The sequence below is a fragment of the Aplysia californica genome, unplaced genomic scaffold (assembly GCF_000002075.1).
Source record: "Aplysia californica isolate F4 #8 unplaced genomic scaffold, AplCal3.0 scaffold00008, whole genome shotgun sequence".
NCBI classification, from domain to species: domain Eukaryota; kingdom Metazoa; phylum Mollusca; class Gastropoda; order Aplysiida; family Aplysiidae; genus Aplysia; species Aplysia californica.
In genome coordinates this window covers 1,585,702-1,610,469 of record NW_004797278.1, presented here as the reverse complement: position 1 = coordinate 1,610,469, position 24,768 = coordinate 1,585,702, and the positions used below count along the sequence as shown (strand labels likewise).

The 24,768-nt window shown below is 37.5% G+C and overlaps 1 protein-coding gene across 1 annotated transcript in view; it reads right to left on the bottom strand.

Moving 5' to 3' along the window:
* Nucleotides 1–13,375: 13,375 nt before the first annotated feature.
* Nucleotides 13,376–24,768, bottom strand: part of LOC101856304 — a 52,848-nt gene continuing 41,455 nt past the window's right edge. Inside the window, exons 15-25 of the mRNA XM_035969725.1 lie at nt 23,512–23,660; nt 22,682–22,776; nt 21,710–21,760; nt 21,083–21,168; nt 19,237–19,285; nt 18,037–18,134; nt 17,452–17,580; nt 16,087–16,189; nt 15,767–15,852; nt 14,935–15,131; nt 13,376–13,988 (exon numbers count right to left, since the gene is read on the bottom strand). Coding sequence (XP_035825618.1) covers nt 13,868–13,988; nt 14,935–15,131; nt 15,767–15,852; nt 16,087–16,189; nt 17,452–17,580; nt 18,037–18,134; nt 19,237–19,285; nt 21,083–21,168; nt 21,710–21,760; nt 22,682–22,776; nt 23,512–23,660 — 1,164 coding nt within the window. The 3' untranslated portion in view covers nt 13,376–13,867. The remainder of the gene's footprint in view (nt 13,989–14,934; nt 15,132–15,766; nt 15,853–16,086; nt 16,190–17,451; nt 17,581–18,036; nt 18,135–19,236; nt 19,286–21,082; nt 21,169–21,709; nt 21,761–22,681; nt 22,777–23,511; nt 23,661–24,768) is intronic.

Here is a 24,768-nt window from a genome sequence, read left to right as displayed (position 1 = left end):
TGGTTATAGTTATTGAGAAAACTCTCCTTGACTTTAAAAGAAACTGAACAAGGGCCAAAAACCTTACCTTCGACTTTCTCAAAACGGCATTTTCGGGATAGCCCCCATGTGCGTAAAAGCGACCATTTCCATGAGGCCAATGTGCTGAGTAAGTGTTTTAATGAAAGAAAATGGCTACGTAAAACTAACAAATTTCACTGTTTTTGAGGAAGTAACAAGAGAAAATCCCCGTATACAAGCGACAGCTGGCAACAGTTCTGCCATACTTCCACTTCCAACTGAAACTCCGCAGTGTCAACATGTCAGCTATGTCATACTAGATTTCTAAATGTAATAGTCAGGTACCTAGCTTGCTAACTGCTAGCTGTGTTCACTCTCCGTGTTCACAAACGCAGCTTGCAAACAGAAGTAGACAGTTGGACTCCCTTATATGTTCTCTCAAATGAAAAAACACACCAACGAACAATAAAGGTGTATAAAGCTTAGACAAAAGTTTATGAAATTATAAAGGGATTTATTCCCTTTTGGGCAAAACAAATTTATTTCATGATAGGTTGATGACAAAGTGAATGGAGCAAAGCTCAGTACAATTCAGTTCCAAATCTTACCACATTGTTTAGAATTCAGAGCCCATGAATTCAGAGACAAAAGCGGTGCGTTGAAAACAAGATGAAAGTGAAAGTGAAAGAAACAAAAACTGAAGAGGAAAGATATGTAAAGAATTACGACCCATTTCATAAGATGTGTCGGAAATTGTTGCCCCCCCCCCCATTCACCATTTGTATAAAAATGTAACTTACACACACACAAAAATATTTAAAGTGTTCCACATGATCTGAAAAGACTCAAAATCTTGTAGTTGTAGGCCTGACACTTTCCTCAAATTGGGTAAATAATAGAAACCTGAAGTTGAAGTATGATCATACCAGGAAGACTGAAATTGAGCAAGTTAAGTTTTGCTCTGCTGACACATGCAAAAGAAAATTGTTACATGACATGACACATGTTTTAGTAAGAGTTTTACGGCACTTGCAACACAATAAGGTCATATAAATAAGTGCCGAAGATTAGAGGTGTTACAAGAGAGTAAAAAACACAAAAAAGAAGGAGGGGAGGTCAGGACGATATATGTTTGATAGGAAAGAAGGAGAAAACCACATCAGAGCACCCGCCAACCACCCACTGACACATGTTTAGTTTTAGTAGAGGTATTACGGGCTCGCAACTGCATAAGGTCATATGAGCGCCAGAAGATTAGAGGTGTCACAAGAGAGTAACAAACATAAAAAAGAAGGGGAGATAAGGACGATAGATGCTTGAAAGGAAAGAAGAAGCAAACCACATCAGAGCACCCACCAACCACCCACTGACACATGTTTACATAAGACAAGAGAACATAAATCATTCAATACAAAACACATTAAGAAAGAGATAGGATTCTATAACTTTTTAATGGGCAGATTATACAAAGAAAACATAAATGGTTGATTCATCAAGATGCGACATTTATAGGTTCGGGCATAATAAAAAGGTAATCTTCACACAATGTCCACTTCTGAAACACACATTATAGTATAGAACAAATAACCTTTCAAAATGGATAGGATAGCTTTTGCCCCCCTACACCAATTTGTTCGCCCAGATTGATTAAGAATAAGATGAAGAAAGGGTGAAAGAAAGAGGTCTTCAAAACCAAAAGGAAATAAACAGTGACTGGCATACACTGATAAATTTTCTTTTGAAGAAATCGTTAACGAGTCTCCTCCCATTAGAAAATTTCCTTTCCAAATAGATCTAGATCTGTTTTCCTTGCCAGGTGCCTGAAGTGGAACCCGTTCTATGGAATGTTTTGAACAGAAAAGCCCCACCATATTTTGCTAAAATAGTTAAAAACCCAAAGATAAAAAATCTGAAGAGGCATCAGGGCCATTGACCTGGAGGTAGATCTACACAACAGAATTCTTCACTTAGAAGTGTAGAATTCTGTGATCTACACTAAAGGTGCAGACACACTGGATCCTATAAAAATTTCCGTGTCGCTTTCGAGTGCTGACCTTGGTGAACACACCGTCACCTGAGAGAACGAGAATGGCTTTTTGTTTCAATATCAGCGCTGGTTACTTAAGAGACTGCTAAGAGTATCGTGGAAGGAAAAGAAATCAAATGAGGTAGTGCTTGATGAAGCCCACGTGGGACGCGCAATGTTAAAAACAATCAGGAAACGACAAATGCAGTTTTTGGGACATCTGAATAGACATGATGGTCTTGAACATTTAGCTCTCACTGGCAAAATTAAGGGCAAGCGAGGCAGGGGTAGGTCCAGAACAAAATACCTAGGGAACCTAAACAAATGGGTAACAGGGAAAGATCAGGGAAACGTAGCTTTTTTGAGAGCATCCGAGAAAAGGAATGAATGGAAAACCATGATCGCCGATGTCTGTTGCAGTTGCAGATCTGGCACTGGATGATGATGATCAGCGCTACACTGCGTCACGTTTCCAGTACGTTTTCAAGACGGAGATAAGTTCGACTTTCCTTCAATCCGAAACCACTAAGGGCGACGCTAAAATTTCCCGTTTCCCTTCCGGCAGAAAGGAGTGTCCTTGCATTGCATGATTTTTTTTTGCAACTAAGATGGAAGCACTCATTGCTGTGTAAAGCAGCAATATATAAAGAAGCAATGGATAGAGATCTGCAATGAGATGGGAATTGATGGTTTAAGTACATTTTATATCAATTTATAAAAATTGAACACTTATTTAAAATTGAACCCCTCTCTCTCTTGCTTAGCCCTAACTATGTTATACAGTCAAACCTGCCCTGACGACCACCTCTATAAGACAGCCACCTGTACAAACGGCCACTTTCCATTTCCCCCCTTGCGTTTTTTCTATATAATTTAACTGTGTAAAACGGGCACCTGTCCAACGTGACCGCGGCCACCATAATTTAACACACAACCCCTATCACACTAAGCATTAATACCTGTCTTAGACGGCCACCTTAGTGACTCCATTACGTTTTGTCATAAATTGTGCATTGGCCACTGGCGTTGTGGGCGAGCCGTCATAATTCAATCACCTGTCGTTGTTGTTATTATATTTATAATGCAAAGCCTGAAACAAACCAAATACAAAACGTATGGCATCCGGTTTATTTTCGTTACGGTCTTTATGTTGGGGATGTAAGAAGCCGAAAGCGAAACTGAAATAGGATCCAGTGTGTCTGCACGTTTGGAGATAACAGTGTAACCACTACTCTGAAAAGAAAGGTATCCTTTCTCTTTGATAAAAATATCAATTGTCATGACACGGTAGAATCAGGTGCTTGTCAAAGTTTGGGCATGGGGAGTTATTGGTATAATTTAAAAACCTCTTAATCTTAATTTGCCCTGCTCTCAATTTAGAAATATTAATCGATCTTGAAGTCAATATATTTTTTCTATTGAAGGACGTGAGGTCGCCTAGTTTCAGAGGTAAAATTCATGAAGAAATGGCCATCAAAGTTTGGTGACTTCCAACGCTTTAGTCCTTGGAAACTGGAAAATTTTACATTTTTTATGCCTTTAATCAATGTTTTTCGGTAAAAATCCGCACAAAAATGTATCCGTACAAAAATGTATCTCTATTCAGTACAGACATAAAAATTGTTGAGCCAAAAAATAAAACAAATCAATAAAAATTGACAAACCGGCAGAAAAATGCCTGTTTCTTCGATTTCATTATTTCGATAAGCACTTCATTTCATCACGATGCCTCACATATATATCACTTTCACCATAACAAGATATCTGAAAAGTTCAAAAGTTACTATTTGACACTGTCCATGAACACCTTTTCCTATCAAATTTTGAAAGACAATTTTGTAATTGGAGTAAACTAACAATTATCTTTCCGCATACAGGACACAATAATTCACTGTGGAAGCAATTAATGATTATCTTTTTGTGCTTGGATTCTCCCATGATTAATCTTATGCCCACTTTCACACTTGTAGTACAATGATCACAGAATATAATAAAAAGAGTGTAGCCCAGAAGTAAATTATGTTAGAGGCCTCTTTTGTAGCATTAAAAACTGACTATAAATAATGCCACAAGTCGCATAAAGATAAGAAGACATGTCACTGCAAGCAGGAAAGCTACTTTTGAATTGGATAAATATTTCTATTTGATAATTATAACAAGATAATGCCAAATACATTAAAAAAATAGAATATATTATTTCTTAAGTTAAAACAAAGAGTTGCCCAAAACACCCACAAGGCCAAACTTTCAGGATTCATCACACCAAAAATTTACAAAACAAAGACAATAATTTTCTCCTTTCATTACAAAATGTCAATTCAGGGACTAAATGAACTCATATACATGTGCACAGAAAAGAAAAGGTTTAAATTTGTCATAGTTTTTACAGTATAACATACATGCATACATGTTGGTGGTTTTTTTGCGATTGAGGTATAAACATGCAGAAGGCCACCAGAAATGAGCATGTTTCTTGGATATGCACAAATATAAAACTGTGGATAAGACAGTGGTTGATAACAGAAAAGATAAGTGTGTTTATATATACATTCTGAACAGTATAGAACAATCAATAAAGTCTGTCATACTTTGTGCAAATAAAAAAGTGAGAGAAATGGGAATTTGGAATGCCTGAACAGGTCCTGGTACTAGTGCTACCCACTGACTGCTCATAGAGAACAAATTGACTGTTAATGTCATTTGTCAGACACCTCCATTGTTTTGAAGGAGGGTTACTATCCATCCAGCCCATTTTAGATAAACTATCTTATACAGAGTCCATATCACATATATAAACATGAGATATGCCGATAACACAGTTTTAACTGCAGATTCAGAAAAGGACCTTTAACTGCTTTAAGATAGGGTACTGCTGTGACTGAAAGTAAACAAACGTAAAGGGCCATTGTTGAAAATAAGAAAACAGATTGCATTGTATTATTGTAATATCCAATAGAGCAATGGATCCAGTTTGTCATCTGGCAAGTAAAGGTGAAAAGACCAGACAAGGTCAGTAGTTTAAATATCTAGATTACATTATTACATCCAATGCTAAGTGTTCTACAGGAATAGAATGAAGCCTACAAAAGCTAAAGATAAGTTCCAATATAATGCATCTAATCTTGAGAAACAGAAACATCTCATGAGGTAGTACTAAAAGAAGTCCACATGAGTTGCTCATTAATAAAATCAATTAGGATAGGCAACTGCAGCTTCTGGGACACTAGAATTGACATAAAAGACCTTGATCGTCTTTATGTCACTGGAAAAATAGGAGGCAAACAGGGGTGGACATAGAGCAGCTTAAATTGGAAAACCTGAACAGATGGGTTATGAGGACAGCCAAGGATAATATAAGTTTCTTGAGAGAATTCAAACAAAGAAATAAACGGTGAACCATGATCTCTTTTCTTTTTATTAAGGTATTACGGCGCTCGCAACTGCATGAGGTCATATGAGCGCCAACGGGTGGATGTCAACAGAAAAGTCCAAACAGGGAATCAGGTTTACTCTGCTCACCTCTGTAGCCTCAACAGTACAAAAAGTCAGCTTCGACTATCAAGGAATCCCGGAAGTAGCAGTTCACAAGAGAGTGACAAACATACAAAAGAAGTAAAGGAAAAGGACGATAGTAAGGATGAGGAAAGAAAAAGCAGCAGCTCCCCCTATGTCGTTCCGGCACAGTATGAGAATGACATTGATAAATCAGCCCATGTACAATTCTACTGTGCTTAAGAACATATAAATATCCTCCCATTGGGAATGGCCTAAAGACACTTTAGCTAGTAGCACTGCCCTGCCGGGGGGGGAACCATGATCTCTGATGTATGTTTCAGATCTGGCAATTTATGATGAGTTCCCTTCCTGTTGGGATTCACCATAGCATGAAAGCCCCCCCCCCCCCCCCCCCAACCTTAGTGCAAAACAAACAATTCCAAAATTTTTGTAATGCTATACACAAAAATCTATTTTATCATATAAATCATAAATATATACATAGATCTACATACATAAATAATTGCACTGGGCTTCTCATAAGACATTTAGTCCCATGTTCAAGTTTGTATTAGCAAAAAAACAGATGCACGAATACTTGAGAAAAAGTATTGCAGCTGCAAAACAGGTTGAAGCATCTTAGTGCATTTTTTAAATCAAGCGTCAAATCTACCAAGAATATGAATATGTTCTGGCCAGTTTGAAATAAACATAAATATTTATGTTCTTCCAGAATACAGCAAACTCCCAGGTCTCTCTTAAAAGTTCTGAACTTGCACAAAATCAACGGTCAGGAAACATTGGCAGAGTTCTACGAGAAAAGAAAAGGATAAATGAAGGCAGTGACAAGCTAGGAACAATATTATTCGTTATCTTCATTTATTCAAGACACAAGAGAATGGCACTTACAAAATAATATTTTCTAACATGTCTTGCATCACCTCAAAGTGAGACCAGATACATGTATACGCTATTACCATTACCATATGAGCAGGACAATCAATCTTTCAATAAGCATGAACTTGGTAAAAAGAGGACTTGTATGAACCAAGCCAGCTTTTACATTTTGAAATGAATGTGGCTGGCGCAAGTGTGGTTGACAGAAAAGTTATATCTATCAATAAACATGCACTTATTAAGAATAAGTAACTATGAGGAAAACAGAACGCATCAAAGTCAAGAAAAGATTTTATTTCTTTAAAGAAAAACAACACATTTATGACCATGTAGACCTTAACTAATCCAGTTAATTTCTAAGTTTCTGGCACAGTCACTTCAAGTTTTTCCTTCACAGCTGTTGTAGGGCACCTACTTAAATACAATGTAATACTGGCACTCTTTCATTTCAAATTTAACTCTTGTCAGGATGATTTCCCACAACATCCCCCAACAGATCTCCACAAATACATTGGACACAAAGGAAAAGTGTTTATATTTCGTTTCGGTTTTTTTAGTTTTAGCAACTGCATGAGGCAGGTCATATGAGCGCCAAGGCACCCCAGAAATAGCTGTTCACAAGAGTGTGACAAACATACAAAAGAAGTAGAGGAAAAATTATGATAGTAAGGATAAGGGAAGAAAAAGTGGCATTTCCGCGTTGTAGTTCAGGCAGTTATGAGCATGACATTGATGAGTCAGCCCATTTACAATTCTACTGTGCATAAGAACATAATTATGTCCCCCCTTTAGTAATGGCCTAAAGACACTTCAGTCAGTAGCACTGCCCCGAGGGGAGTTATATTCTGTACTACTTTCATTCCTGCATGGCTGAAGAGGGCCCTTGTTTATGGACAAAAAATACTATAAACCTCTTTGAAAATAGAATTATAACATAAAAATGCATTAGATCTATATAATATATTATTACCAAAGGGTCTTTGTGGTCCAGAAGGATGGAGTCCAGCTCTCATTCAAAAGGTTCTAAGATTGGAACCTGACAATGACAAAAGACGAAAAATTTTATTCTCTAAAATGTTTTCTATTCAAATCCTTTCCAGTTCTCTATTCCTGTTTTGTCCTCTGCTTTCATCTCTACTTTAAACCCCTCCCACATTTCCCCCCCCCCCTCCCCTAAGTCTCTTCTGTGCTCCTAAGCCTCTTCTGTGCTCCTCTCTCCCTTCCTTCCGACTCTTTAACTCGACCATAGTCTCTTTCTTACTGCTGTCTTTCAGCCACACCCCTGATCTTTGAGTAGGAAAGACTGAACAACTACTAGCCTTCTCAGATAAGGGCGAAAAATCTCAACGGTCCCGTGTGCAAGTTTCATATGTCAAATATCCCTAGGTGGTCCTAAAACTAAAAAGAGGAGGCTTCAACCACCACCTGTGCAAAATTTTTAAAATTGATTCCTACAAAAAAATGGACACACTGTAGTCAGTATAATATAAAAACATATCAGAGTACCTTTGAAATCGGAATGTGGCTGCCTGAAGGAAGGGGGCCCTATGAAGTAGGAAAAACAGTCATATAAGTAAAAATCAGTTGCACTGCAGGATGAAGAGCAAGCAGTTTGACTACCCCCAGATCGAGCAGGGGAGAGCAAGCAGTTTGACTACCCCCAGATCGAGCAGGGGAGAACAAGCAGTTTGACTAACCCCAGATCGAGCAGGGGAGAGCAAGCAGTTTGACTACCCCCAGATCGAGCAGGGGAGAGCAAGCAGTTTGACTACCCCCAGATCGAGCAGGGGAGAGCAAGCAGTTTGACTACCCCCAGATCGAGCAGGGGAGAACAAGCAGTTTGACTACCCCCAGATCGAGCAGGGGAGAGCAAAGAAGTATGCAATGTTCCATGCTTGAAAATATGTGGGTGTGCCTGGTGAAAAGTACCAAAAGACCTATTTTGCAGAATCACGTTTTTTTGCATTTCATTTACAGAGATCATTTCTAAATAATTTGCTTTTGAATTCTTAAGATATCTTCATCAGTTTTTTAGATATGGGTGATTTTAAAAGGCTAAGTACGGAAACAAAGTTTGGAGAAAAAAGGTGTTAAAGTTTCCCCTTTGTTTCTGCTTCAAATAGACAGATCAACGCCTCGAGATGACCTGACAACACATTCGCTACTCACAAACTAACTTCAAAAAGCAGTGAAGATAAAGGAACAGCTTCAAAGTGCTTATATTACGTCTTTTGGAAACAAATTCACCACCACCTTGAGCAAGAACTTTCAAGAAATAGTTCTTGGTATGCACAGAGCAGAAATAGGCGATACAAGTTTGCTCTCCCAAAAAAAAGAAAGGGTGTGAATGCGCAAAGCTTCGCTTTGTTTACATTTTCCATATATTCATGCGCACTACCCACCATTAGAGAGGGGAGAGAACTACCTAAATTTTGGCATGCAATGTGATTGGGTCATGAACGGACAGGACAAACCATCTGCCGTGTTTACTCGGAAAACCAGTTTTCTCACGCATTTTTTAAATTATGCAGTATAGCTCAAGTTTTAAAAAATCTTTTAAAATGTATTTAAAGTAAAAGAAACTCAAGTCCTTGTAAATACTGATATATTAATGGCTAAAGAATCCATTCTTAATGGAACTTAGTTTATAACCTTTGAAGCAAGGTACCTTTCATGAGGCACGCTCACATATTTGGTGCAGCTTAAGAAAACTCTTGAAAACAAAATGAATAAAATGAAATAACAATGTTTTATTAGAAAAAGTCATTCACACAAGGCACAACAAACAGTAAGACTTGCTAGGCACATGCCTTCAGTCTAACACACGAAAAATGACTTGAAAACAAAAACAAAAAAAACCTTGTACCATATCCACATGCTCTATTGAGACGATCATATTTCCTCTGAAGTAATATCAGTATGAGGTTTATGTTCTGTATTTTGATCGCATAAAATCATCACGAATAATTTTTCACATTGCATACATAAGCAACATGATTGGTTTATTTCGGGCCAACTTGCACTCATACTCCTCACAGGAAGCAAACTGTTATGCAAAACATTATATTCATTTTCACCAGTTATTTAAAACAATGGAAAATCAGGTCACCTTTTTAAAAACAATTAATGACAGACGAACTTGGTGATATGCACTACTGCACTTTTGTCCTGAAACTAAAGTGACTACTTTGGATAAAGCAATACGTTAAGCTACCCCATTTTGTTAGAGCATTGCCTCTCTTTGTGACTGGCAGTTTGAGTATGACTAACCGACAGGATGTCTTGGAAACAATGCACACATTCTTGCCTTGCTCTGAGAAAACATGCTCAAAGGCACGTAAGGTTATTTCGATATATTATTAACATTGGACCTTGTTTTCAGTTCTATCAGACATTAAGTTTGATTAATATATGGAAAGATGAACCATCTGTAAATCACAATTTTAAAAGATTTTGTTCAGATAGTGTCCAAAATATTATTCTTTTACAGAGTAATTTCAGGGCACATTTTACTGAAGTCTGAAATTATTTTTACTGTGGGAAGACACTGATTTTCATGAGAACCCCCACTGTAATGCACTAAACCATAACTGCCGTTACATGAAAATATTGTAGCAGCAGAACTAGACGAAAACTGACATCCATCTTGGTACAAACAAGACAGAGAGGACTACAGATAAACTGAACATAGCACTTTTTCTTCGTTTTCTCAAACAGGCACTCAAGGAAAATAGATCAATACTGCTATTTGAAGCAGGGTTTCCACTGAGTCAAAAAGCTTGTTCAAGTGGAACAAAATACAGAACTCAATTTGGCGCAAATAACTAGTCAGCCAGCGTCCAATCATGCCAATGCCATTTAGATAAAAATTAATACTCGGCATTTTTCCCCCAGAAATTCAGTGTCTGAAGGAACCATTCAGGTCACTGAAGTCAGCCATCCGACATGGCTCTGTGTAGTACCCTTTGTGCAATGCTGTTCTTTTGCGCTCTAAAAATATCTACGGTGTCATCCAGAAAGGCAAGAGTATCATAACATCACTTGTAGAAATTGGTGCTCTTTTCCAAGAAACTAAACAATAATGGCCCTCTAAAAAGACTAATAGGATTCAGTGTTACTATTTTGGATAAAACAAACCAAAACAATTCTTTTACTGCCACATTTCTCACAAGAGAGGTAGAAAGTCTCTGAATAAAGACAATTTCTTATCCAACTGCATTGCCAGACTTGTGCATTCCTGGTCCAGATCCCAATGTCAACACAACAGATGCCTTCCAGGCCAGAGCTGGAGGCAACTGCTTATGGTAATTCTATAAAACAACACAGGTAACAAATGGTGTCAAGTAGAAGCTCTTTTCCCTCACAAATTCAAGGACAAAGTATACAATTTTCAAGGAAAGTTGTTTCAAAACAGAACAGGGCATTCACAGTCCACCTTAAAAAAAGACAGGGGTAAAAAGTAAATTGTCTCCATCAAAGATGGTACAAAAACTAAAAACAAAACCTTATGTTAAAAAGGTCATAAAACAAAAGAATATCACATTTGATCAAATTGCATTTAAACTGAAAACACTCCTAGAGGAAAAAAATGCTTCATCTTTAGCACAGCTTGTCAACTCAGACACCCTGCCCCAGAGGCACTTCCAAAATAAAATCAAGACTCATACTTCATGAAGTACGAGGGGGAGTCAAAAAGTAATGCAAGTTCGTTTATAACTTAAAGAAAAAAGAACGCACTGGCAAATATCATACCTCAAATTGAAGGGGAGCATCTGAGGATCAGATTGCCATTTTTCAAAATAGTCTCGATTTCCTTCAATAGCCACTGTCCACCTTTTATTAAGTCCACATATGCCAGCTTTGTAAAACTGAGCAGGTTGGTCTTACAGGTACAGCAGTCTTGATTTCTCTATTGTTTCCATACTGTTAACATCTCAATTGATCTCTTCTAGGACCGAAAAGGTAGAAGTCTGAAGGTGTCAAATCAGGAGAATAAGCTGGGTGTGGCAATGTTTTCCATAGAAACAGGGCCATTGTCTCCCTTGTTCCGGTACTCGTATGCAGGCAGGACACTTTCCAGGTTCAAATGTGGTCTGACTCGTCGAATTCTTGCATTCGGTCATTTCAGTATTTCAATGTAGGCTTCAGAATTGACAGTTACTCCCTTTGGTAAAAAGAATATGCGAGAAACACTCTATGAATGTCCAAAACGCGGTTGCCATGATTTTTGCGGCTGATTCTTCGGGACGATGCTTGTCTGACAAGCATATGGATACCTCTTCCTTTTCTTCCGGTTCATTGCTCATAGTCTAACCCACCTATACACAGTGCCAAAATCTAGAGCTTGGTTCTTTTAAATATTTTAAAGTCTCTTCTGGATGTTACCGGTGGATTCTCCTTCTAAAACAAGAAATTCAATCACAGCTCTTCGACTCTGACAGACCACCAAGGGGGCAACCATTCTGATGTGACGTCATACCAGCAAAAATCAAGCAAACATATATTTTAACATTTTGAGTTCAAAAGTACAGGTAAAAGTACAAGTACTTGTGAACTGAATTGAATAAAATTTGAGGCAATATTGCGCAAAATAGCGACCAACTTGCATTACTTTTTGACTGCCCCTCGTACAAGCTACACCAAATACCAAACTATCAACACAAAATAACAAAACATTTTCCAAACGAAAATTGAACTTCAATAGAAAGTAGAACGATCCTGAGGTCAGACTGTTTGGAAAAGATACCAAAATTAAAAGGAAAATAATCTTTTAAATGTCATGAAGTAAGTAGCACACTAGGGGTGATGTCATGTTTACAAAGGTACAAAATTCTATTTTGCAGAACGGAGTTTAGCAAAAAAAAAGAAAGAAAGAAACATTTGACATGGTTCGGTTTTTTTTGACAGTCGGAAATAACCCCCAAGCTAAACCAAACCGACAAAATAATATGAAAATGTCATAAGAAAAGAAGTCATTTAGAAGTCCGAAACCAAATAGACTATACATTCAATTGAACCTGAGAACCTACATAGCACCGAGTTACTGGATGCACAAAAAACAGAAGTGCCTAAATAAACAAATCATATACAGTAGTCTCCGCCTAAGATCCCACCGCTTACGATCTCGGTTCCCTTAAGATCTCGCTGTTTTAAGAAAACAGAATTTTTACTATACAAAAGTCACCCCTAAGATCCCGCTCTGATTCACTCTGAAGGTCTACATTCGGCTAAGATCCCGCATTTCAGATCATAATTTGCAGAACAAAAACCCGGGCGAGCACAGCCGATCAAACAAGAGTCAAAAGTTGAGATCAATAAACTGTCCGTCGCGTCAAAGATCAGCCACTATCGTGAATGTGATCACATACACGTTGTAAAACTGGACGAAGCGATACAATGTTTGCCTCCGACGGGATCACACCGGGGTGTGAACTGACCGACGCGTTTGTTTTCCCCACGCATAGCACTCACACCTGAGCTCTCCCCCTAAACTTACATCACTCGCTGGGTGGATAGGGCCACATCGAACCCTGAACTCTTCCCTGACCATTGCAGTAGGCGTTGATTGCAGCAGTTGTCTCTACGCCCGAATTTGCTAGACAGACTGAATTTGAATTGGTGTGTTCACGACTAAATGGTGTGTAACGACAAAGGCGTTTGGGGAGGGGGGAGGGGGACTCGGTCAGAGATGGAAAGCTATAAATTTTCGACAAGTAAAGGGGAGGGGCAACTGAATAAGCGTAGATCTTGAGACTCATAATAGGATAATAAGTGAAAATGGCACGCCTCATGGCACTATTCACTGTGATAGGCCATCAAGGTTAACCACTCTTTGCTCGCCACATGTCATAATCCCACCAAGCGGACCATTTTACCGATTGTAAGCCTTAATATGGGTCCCCATAGATTCTTCCCTGGGATCGTCGGTTAAGATCTCGGTTCGCCTAAGATCCCGCATTTCCTTGCTCCCGAGCACCGGGATCTTAGGCGGAGACTACTGTATTTTTAAAAAAAAAGAAAGAAATTATTGTAAGAGGTAAAAGATTGTGGAACAAAACATTTCCACCTTGTGCATGATTCTATTAATTTAAAAAATATATATTTATAGAATATTGATCCAATATACCACTGACAGCAACTCTAAACCGCAAGCTTCAAATCAGTACTATGTAATTATGTACAAATTAACAGAATCAAGGGTAAAGGGTTCCAACAACAACACTAATACTATTGACACAGTAACCTTTCCATTAGGTCTAATAAAGCAGAAATCATGCTGTAGCTAAGGGGATAATAGGTCGAGCAAAAAGGTTATAAGAATATGCATTAAAAATCTGCCAAACCAGCATGGAAAAAAAATGTTTGAAACAGCTACTTTAGCTGTTTCCCCCATCAGCATAGTTAACTTTCATAATAACATCTTGTGTCAGGGTCAGTTTTGTATTCTGATCAGCCAAGCTTAATGATGAGGTCCCAGACTCTTGAGAAGTTGACACCACACAAGATGCCAAAGACAAGGAAGAGAGCCATCACCATACCAGCAATGGGGGCATCAGAGGGGGCCACTTGTCTGGAGATCATAGGACACAGTCGAAAGAATATCATTCACAAAGACAATTAAGCCAAATTACTTTAAAAGTACTGGAAGTCATGAACATAAGGAATAAAAATCCATCCAGTCAGTTTATGAACTAGCAGATTTCACAGGGACCTGCATGTTTGCAAATAGTCATACACATGCCAAGATTTTCAGCGATTTAAAAAGTAATTTTGAAAAAAAAATCACACACCTGTATAAAGACATCTTGGGCACTTCAACAATTAGGTGGTCTATGTAGCTGAATACTTCTTTATTACGGCCTTTCCCCCATTTGTGGCTGAAGTAAAGACCTAATCACTACACTGTAGAGAATCAATCAGTATGACATCTAAGAGAACCCCCTCCCCTCTCTCTCTATCTCTCTATTTCTCTCTACAGTGGAGTGTGCTTAAGCCAAAATCTGTGGGACTGCCAGACTCTCAGCGGTTTAGAGAGGTTGCTCAAATAATAATTTTTTTAAATCTGAGATTTTGTTTTCTTTGCGGTTACTGCTATTTTTGGATGAACCGTGTTCTGTTTCAGCAGATTCCACTGCATATACATACTACATATGTACTGGATTGGAGACAATACACCAAGCAAAGTCCTCCATAAACTATTCTCATTATAGTTGGCAACAGGTATACCTCAGAGCGGTAGCAAAGTGTATGGGTGCAAAAAACTATGAGAAGACTGGACCAGTGAGCTTGATATTATGTTCCCATCTGGTTTATCTCAGTGAAATATATATGTATATGGACAAAACAACAGACTTTTAGTCCTCAGAAGAAAGTTAGACTCACAGACAACCCCCCCCCCCCCCCCAATCCCAGGTAACTAAAAAAAAGGATGGCCTACAAACAACACTTTCCAGCTCACCTATAAAGATTTGATAATTCTTATTAGCACAGTGGCAACAGACATTTAGACTACTTACTTGGGAGCGTACATCATGACCAAACTGCTGCAATAGCCGCTGGTGAAGGAGAAGAGAACACCAGAGGCAATGAACACAGCATCATGGGTGATATACACCGGCACTGTACGAAGCTCAGGTCGGAAGTTGCCCAGGATCATCAGAGGCACAAAAACCACTCGCAGAATGATCAGCACATTCACCCAGCGGGCATTTGGCTGAAAGAAATCACATCCATATGAAAGTTAGATGTGTACAGAACTTTCTTTATACTTTTACAAATCAAGTGTTTTAAAGGTAATTTTTTTAAAAACAAGCTGAAATTACAAATGAAAAACTTCTTAAAGCAATAAACAAAATTGCAACCACCCCCTCAAGGCACATTGGTGTGGGAAACCTATGGCTGCTCAGAGTAAGACATCCAGTATTTTATTACAAGCTTTCCTTTCTCATGCCGTGTAAATTTTTCTAAAATTGCAATTCTATAACACATTTACTAATGGGAACTACTTTTAAAATCTTTTCCATGGGTTAAAAACCACAATTGCACTCTTCATAAATAACCATCCTTCAATCCTATTATTGTACATCTTTTTCTCTGGCACAACTCTTCACTTCATATTTCTCATTCTATCCACATTCCATCAACTATTCTTTGTACAAAAATAAGCTCAGGAATTCGGTACAGTTATCCAATATTTACTCTCTCCACAATTTTCCGCTATCAGTGTGTGGCAACTCTTACTTACTCGGAAAAGAAACACAAGCTAGAAATATCTTTTATAAATTAAAAAAAATAAAACATAGACATTTTCATAGTGTTGGCCATGGCTTATCCATCAGTGACACATACCCATTTGATGAACTCCGTGGTAAGGTTTCCAATTGTGGCAAAGAAGTTAAAGCAGAGGAAACAAAAAATGGCTGACCAGTATTCACCTGAAACAAACAATAGTAACTATGTAAATCTACTGTTTTTAAGTAACATTCTTTAAAAAAGTATGATTTTGTTTAAATGTTCTTTAAAAATGGCATGCTACATAAAAATTGGAACAGAGGCATTTCAGAAAAACTATATCTTCTGACAAACTTACTTATTTTCAAGAAAATAAAACAAAAATGCATAAAGTATGAGTAACTGGGGTATGTGACAATTCTACTGCGGAAGCTTACCATCCATGTCAATATTCAGTGGCTTTACATCACTCATCACGGCTGGAAACAAGGCTAGGGTGATGAAAAAAACGAACCACACTCCAAACATTAAGTGATAAATCTGGGGGAAAAAAATTATTGAAATAATAAGCAAAATGTCACTGAAATGTCACATTCAAAATATTTAAAAGACGTAACTGAAATAAAAAACAAAGAAGGAAAACATAGCGTTATCATGAAATTCAGTGAATTGAAATGCATTGAGGAATCAAAGTTAATTACATTGAAATAATTGTATCAAGACAAATACTTTTTTTCTGTGGCCAAAAACTCCCATAATATTATGATCAAAACCTCGCTAAATCTCATAGGACTGGAAAGGACAATTTAATTACTAAAGAAAGGACTACAAAGTAGAACACAAAATATTTAACCATGTTCTCCCATCCTGACAAATTCTTATACTGGAGGTCTTTCCAGATACCATGACAATAATGACAGGGACCTACATTGTGGGCCTCTGCAGACTTGATCCTCATTATAAAGTGTCATATCTGAAACAGATATCAGCCAGGGCTCTCCCTTCATTTACTCTCTAAAATCCCATACTATTCGGGCATTTCCGCGTCACCATCTGTTCAGTTTACCAAAAAAGTTTCACTGGATCTGCTCTTGCCTAATTTGCCTTCTATCTTTCCAGTGAGAGCAAGGTGCTAAAAGCCCTAATGTTGAAGCTAGTCTCACAGAAACCGCATTTGTCACTTCCTATTTGTTCTCATTTGTGAGCCACGCACCTGGGCTTCTTTCATTACTTCCTTGTTTAGATTTGGACAACAAAAAAACAACACAAGTCAGAACGTTCGGACAACTAAGCATGGGGTCCTTTAAAAACTCCGGTGGTTATAAGAACAAACATTGACTGCTTGCCTTGTGTCTTGATCCTGGAAACCTGTCTTACTCATCAGTTTTCAGGGTACAAGACACTACAGATGAATTATACGTATACTGGTTACTTTCACTGGACTATATCAGTGGAGGTTTTTTCCAAACAGACAAAAGTATTTACAGCAGTTAAGGCAGCAGCATGATTTTTTTAAAGGTACAGCAAATCTTGACACTGACCATGTTTTTAAAGCTTTTCGATGAGAATTTCTGACAAGCAATAGGGGCACTTCCAATTTTACCTTAGCAGCAAGCCTGGGCAGGCTTGCTTTTCTTCCGCTTTCAACTGCTCAGGAGGCTTTAAAGTGCACAACAGGTATAAGGGTCTCCAAGTTTGCTTGTCTTTTCTCATCGAAGATGGTTCTACCAAGGCTATGCACGGAAATCCTGTTATCTATTGAAATATTCCAAGACATAAATACGGTATAATGAACAACAAACCTTTTTAAAAACCCTGCCAAAGCTTCGGAACAGGATCACATAGAAGGGGGTGTTACTGTGTCCGCCTGCCTTTTCCATAGATTCTTTATCTTTGAGTTCTGCCAGTTTAACATAGTGACGATAAAACCTCTGCAATTAGAACAGAAAATTCCCAAGAGAAATGTAAAAATACAGAGAACCTCAGCTCACTGTATCAGACGCACAGTGCTGAAAAACAAAACAAGGCAATATTGATAAAACAATCCCCACGAAGAAATTCTATTGTAGATGAAAATACAATACTTCCTTGGCTTACAGAATATTTTAAATCTCACCCCTTCTCTACCTTTCTAAATCCATGCTGACAAACACACATGAAAATAGCAGTGATAATCCAAAGGCATGGTATAGCTATTAAATACACATTAAAAGCAGAAAAACTTGAGAAACAAGAGTCAGTCTTTCTCTTTTCCTCTCAGGCCATTCATTCTAGTGTCCTATGTAGTTACAGTCATGACAGTATTATTCTAACATGCCAAAGAAAAGGAACAATACGGAGATGGTATTGAAAAGTTAACATATTCTGTGTTTGTCTCACAGACTTACCGAATGGGCAGTCACAAAGTACGCATCAAATGCAACCATCAGTATGACAATAGCCACCACAAAATAGTAGATTGCTGATGTGCGTTTACTTGGAGCCACTGGAACAAGACAAAAGAGTATATTTCTTAAAATCTTGCCACAAAATAAACTAAAGTGCAACATACACATTCAAAAGACAGATACAACAGAAAAAATTAAGACAAAAAGTAAGTATATTTCATTACATCTGCTCAATTTCTTTCAATGCTGAAATGAAAAGAAATTACGAAAAAAGAAGGAAAGAAAAACCATCAACAGTATGAAATTTGAAAAGGTGGTTGCACTAAAAGTTTACAATTCCTATTTGAAGTATATCTTTTTATAGTAGAGGGTTTTGCGGCGCTCGCAACTGCATAAGGTCATATGAGCGTCAATTTTTTAAGTATGAATTATGACAGGTAAACAAACAAGTATTTCAATAATTCTTCAGAGCAGCAAAGGACAGTGTTGGTCAGCTTCAATTTAATGGGCAAGCCTTGTTTCAGCCAATAATGATACTCTACACATCAAATCTCTGTCTCACAGAGTGCTATTCATATCATACGAGAGGTTTACTTATGGGCATTACAGACTGGCCCTTCTTCTTTATAATTCCTTCATTTATTTCTGGCAGTTGCTTTTTCACACTGATAAAAGACCATTACTGTGTCAATGGGTGTCTATTTGACTCTCAAACACAAAAAGTTTAACAAAGTTAATACATGAAATCTCCCCATTCCCACAGCTTTTAATCTACATTGACAGAAGTGCCTGCACTTAAGACTAAAAAATAAAACTTGACTTCAATGAGCAATGTTCCAGGATACAGATATACATCTGACAGAATTGACTATCAGTAGCCTAGTGTATTCCAGTAAAACATTAAGTTGAGTAATTTTATCAATGAAAAGTTGTATGTGTACCAAGAAAAGGTTAATATTTGAATATTTGTAGACTTTAAAGCCAACACATTATAATTACAGGGTAATGACAATTACCCCACAAACCATCTACATTTTTTAAAAGCCCCCCCCCCCCCCTCAGAAAAGGAGAACAAAACAGTAGCATTTGGCCAAAATTGGTTAAAAATTCTAACCCCCCCCCCCCAACACACGCACACCTCTGCTTATACAACTATCAATCAGATTGACACTACATGTACACAAGAGTGAGTATACTTACAAACTAACACAATAATGTTGGTGATGGCGACCAAAGTCCCTGAAATATTCTGGAAAAAAATCCAATACTCAACTCATGAGAAACGATTTGCAGAGGAATGACGAACATTTACATAAAGTAATATCTTTCAAGAGAAGTAAACTAACATATATCTGACTGGGCAGAACACCCTATGTAATTTTGAAAAAAACCCAGAACTTTTGCCAAATCTATATTATTTGGGACTGAAAAGCTTGGCATTGACCCCTTCTGAAACATAGTCAATCCCCCTTGAGCAAAAAACTTGATAAATGTGCACTAAAATGCATGAACCATTCCCCCTTTTCAACAAAAAGCGTCCTGAACTCAACCCCACAGAGCACACTTATAGGTTACTAATCTAAGCTAACATCTGTATCTCTCTTTCTCCTCATTTCCAAACTTACTTCCTCCAATTCAAATGAACGGACCTAACAACCTGACTTTCACAGCAGGAACAGTCCAGACCAGCACATTTGGCCAGTCCTAACCAGTTCAGATTTAAACAAAGTAATACTGTATGATTTAACTACAACAAATGGGATATCAACTGCCTCTTAAATACTTCAACAACTTAGTGATCACAATTTTTTTACCTTCATATAGCACCAAAGTGAAATCAAAGGTAAACAAATCTAAAGACAAACATGACAGTGATCTAACACAGACAACTGCCTCCTTTTTTATCTTGAAGGAACAAACAAGTTAACGTCAAATTTTTCCTAAATGGCTTTAAGCTATATGTATGACTAAATAAACATCTGCTTCATACACACTGAGCATGAGTTGAAGAGTCAGAAATGAGGATCAATAATTCTATCAATTAAATGAGGTACTGCCACTGTGGTGAATATTTCATGTGTCTTATACAATTTTAAAGAAGTGGAACACAAATAAAAGGCTTTGTGATTTCGTAATAAAACAGTCAAAATAAAAATGTAACTCAAAGTATAAGAAATAAGCAGTCTTAAGATACTGGGTACAAAGGAAATGTCTTTCAAAAAAGTTTAAGAAAGTTTATCCCGTAAAAGAAGATACACAGACAGTGCACACAGGGCGAGCATGCTGGTGCTATCCAGTGAACTTTTCTAAACGTAAAACAAAATGTCATGAGAAACACTAAACATTTTTAAATATCTTCAAATGGCAATCCTAAATTGTAGGTTCTCTATGGGCATATAAAATAATCAAGACAAAGATGTGACAGGTCACAATATAATGGTACTGAAGATACACTTTGAAAAATTTGACTGATCATCCTATTTTCACTGATGACTCAGTTTCAGAAAGTGTGCCTTCCGCCTTGATGTGTCACAATGCGTCATATATGTTTCAAACTGTTCAATCTGACATTGATAAGTTTTCATTATGGAAAATATAGAGGGACAGCAAAAAAAACCAACATGAATAATAACCTATGTCACATCTGTTGGACCTACATTGTATAAATTTTGTCATAGAGCATGTTTTATCAAGCCTTACCATTTAATGCTTATGGCATCTTCAAGCAAAGAAACATCTAAAAACTGCGAGAAATGAAGTATCTAGTAATAACTCACTAACTAATCAGTAAGCCACAATGTATGAATTATGACCTTTAAACCTAAAGCCAATGCACTTGTCTTGCAATGGGTAACTTTCAGTCAACACAGAGGAGTTCACTCTGCACTTAAAAAATATCCCTACACATAGGCATGCATTAAGTTAACGGGCATCACAAACATTATTTACTAGATAAAGGAACTTCCACAGTTTAACAAAAGCTCTGCTGACAGATGGCCAAATACAATATATAATGAATTCACTGTTACTACAGAGTGTCACTCACATTCCCAAAAATTACAGCATTTGTGTATTTCATGGGCAGAACGGCAGCTAAACCATACATGCTGTTTTGGTAGATCCCAACAGCAGCTGTTCAGGGACATAAAAAGAAGTAGAAATATAATAAAACTTTACAAGAAAAAGACAATAAACGAGTGACAGGGTCAAAATCCAACATGATATATCACATTAAAGCTGTCAACATCTGAATCTTCACAAAGAGCAAACAGGGAGGTCGGTAGATAGATAAGCTCTTTTATTTAATGTTAATGCTCCTGAAACAAAGTGGAAAAAACAGTGATAAAAAATACACCTCTTTTATCCTGACAGATGGTAAAATATCAGTTGAATACCAACCAAAACCATTTAGTTGCTCTTTTTTCAAAGCATCTCTAATGGGAGTAATGAAAACACAAAGCATGAATCATTAAAATATTGTGCAGGGTTATGTGCTGGGGCAATGGTTAGTGGATATTGTGTTGAGGTTGGAAACAAACATCCCACAACTTTAAAGTTAACAAAAACACATGAAATACTAAAATGACATTTAATTCTTGTTCCCAAATCTATAAATCTTGTCCTCACCAGTATTTCTTTTTTTCTGAACAATGGAACAGGTAATACATCTCACCATTTATAACAATAGCTGTAGCCATGGTTATCCAGAAGAAGGTTTCTGGCCCTGAGGACAAAACATAGAAAACAAAACACTGACATTCTGAAGACATCTGCATGTGTGTGTTGGTGTGTGTCTGTAAGTGTGTGTGTGTGTGTTTTGTGCGTGAGCGTGTGTATGTGTGTGTGTTTGTATGTGTGTGTGTGTGTGTGTATGTACGTGTGTGCAAGTGTGTGAGTGTGCATGTGTGTGTGTGATGCATTTTTATGTGAAGAGAGGGGAGAGAGAGAGAGACAGAGAGACAGAGAGAGAGTGAGAGACAGACAGTGACAGAGAGAAAAGCAGAAGCAGAGAGAGAGATACAGATAGAGAGTGAGAGACAGAGACAGAGAGACACAATAAGGTCATATAAGTGCCGAAGAATAGATGTGTTACAAGAGAGTAACAAACACAAAAAAGAAGGAGAGGAGATAAGGACGATAGATGTTTGATAGGAAAGAAGGAGCAAACCACACCAGAGCACCCACCAACCACTCCATCACACACACACACACACACACACATACACACACACACACACACAGAAGCAGAACAGAGACTGAGACAGAAAAAAAATGACGTAATTATTTATCAATGGTACATTTAGATGGATTTACAGATGATAAAAGCCACATAAAGCACTTTTTAAAATAACAATAAATGATGAGTGAAAGTGAAACGGTCTGCATTTAATAATCTTATCATGCATGACATATCAAAACTTTCTGAAAAAGCAGGCAGTTAAAAAAAAATATTCCTCAAAATAATAGGTATTAAATCCAACATTGACAAGAAGGGTAAATACAGCAAATTCTTTTTCTAGGCCTTAGAAAAAGATCAAATGCAGTAGAAAATGAAATAATGTATTAATAGAGGAAGCATATCAATCCATTCTCAAAGCATTTTTTTATTATCTTACTTATAAACTAATTGAAATAAATCACTTACATCCTGAAGTATCAATCATGGCCAACACAACTGTCACAATGAACATAACAACTGTGATGGTGATGCCAGACAATACACGGATGCCCAGTGTATTCCTGCAGGTTGGAACAGAATGAAACGTGTCAAAGACATGAGCAGTAAAGTAATTTGAATGCTCTCTGCACAAAACTACAAGCGTCAAAGACTGAAACTGTGTTGCACGAAGCCCTAGGATGATCTTAAACGGAGAGTGAAAACAAAAAAATGACTTGATACTGATTGTCGTGAATATAAGAACATTCACCAAGGAAAAACCACTGATGCAAGACCTGGCCGAGAATAAAAAAATTGACTGATAAGTAGCTAGTTGTGCCTAACAAACATAAGAGTGATGTTCGAAAACGCAGACGAAGCGCGGACTATAATTAAAATAGCAAGCCCCCTCCCCCCTTTCTAAAAAATAGGAGTTTCATGTCCAACTACCTTTTGAATCAAGTAGATCATTTTGAAGCGACCCCAACTTGGTGGATTGAGTAAAGAAAGAAAAGAAAATATGAAAGAAAGGCTGGGATAATACACCAGACTAAGTGTAATATATCAATGTGAGCACATACCTCAGCACAAGGATTCAAGTGTGTTAAGTACCACGAGAAGAGTTGTAACTTTAAAAAGAGACATAACATGGGCACAATCATTGCCCAACAACCCACTTTGTGAGGGTGGGGTGGGGTGGGAACATCCTTTAAGTAAACTTTGATGACTGTGCATAGATTTATCTAAAAGATATTATATTAGCCATGAGGCAAATTTTAACAGATATTGAAGGAAAACAATATGACCCAACAGCTTACCCGCCACACTGCACAAAAATGTTGACGAGGTTCATAATGAAGTTGGGGTACTGTGAAGCCATACCAATGTAACTCATGAAGTTGGTTTTGTAGTCCAGCAAGGCCTCTGACGACTGGTTACCCTGGTCAAGCTTGTAGTTTTCAAAATACTGTAAACAGAAATAAATAAACAATTAAAAAAAAACATGAACCCAAAAGTTGCCTTTGAAGGAGAAACCCATGCTTTGACCAACTTGGATGTTCAGACTGGCATAATGCAAATATTCAAAGCAAACGTATGAAAAAAAAGTAGATAAAACTCATTAAAAACTTAGAAAACATTTTCTATGCAACAGGTCTTTCACAGCCCCGCCAAAAATTATTGGATAAAGAGCTATTCCCTATTAGTGCTTTGAGTTAAAAAGTTAGCTCCGCAGATGTGTTGCGAGTCTTTTGTCCACAACCATGTTGTAAATGAGACTGGTTGGACGGACGCTGTTTTCAGGGTGGTATCAATTTAAATGATAAAGCACTTGGCTTCTTCCAACATATCAAAGATTCAACACTGTGAGGTACAGTTTATGATCTCTGGAAGTTGTCGGCAAGCTGTTAAAATGTACTAAGCCCAGAAAGCATTACATGACAGAGAAAAAAACTGTTCCATTCTTTTGACAATTGTACATACATTTTATATTTTTTCTTGCTTTTATTCAACATTCAGAATTTGGAATTTTGACTAAATGTTTCATGAACAAATGCAACCAACACCTTAGATTTAGAAACCGCAATAAAAAAAAAAAAATTTCAATTGGGGGCTCAGTACATGTTAACAGCTGGCCGATGACGTGTAAATTTTTATCATTAAATTTTATTTCAACATCTGACTGGTCTTTAAAACTCAATTTGAACGTTATAGAGGAATCTTTTCTCTTATTTTGTTGAACAAATGCTCTAATGAACACCCACAAGAGACTGAATTTTGATAAGATATGTCAGGGGACATTTCATAATTGTACCCAACTTGTAGTTTTGTTCTGAAACTAGTCATCCTATCTATGTAAATAGGTACTGTACAAACACAGGCGCTACAGAAACATAGCTATCTGATTTAGTTTTGTGCACAAGTGTGTGTGTGTTTGTGAGCGTGTGTGTTTGTGTGCGTGTGTGTGTGTGTGTGTGTGTGTATGTGTGTGTGTGTTTGTCTACCTCTATCTTTCCCTCTCTCACTCTCTCTCTCTCTCTCTATCTTTCCCTCTCTCTCTCTCTCTATCTGTCCCT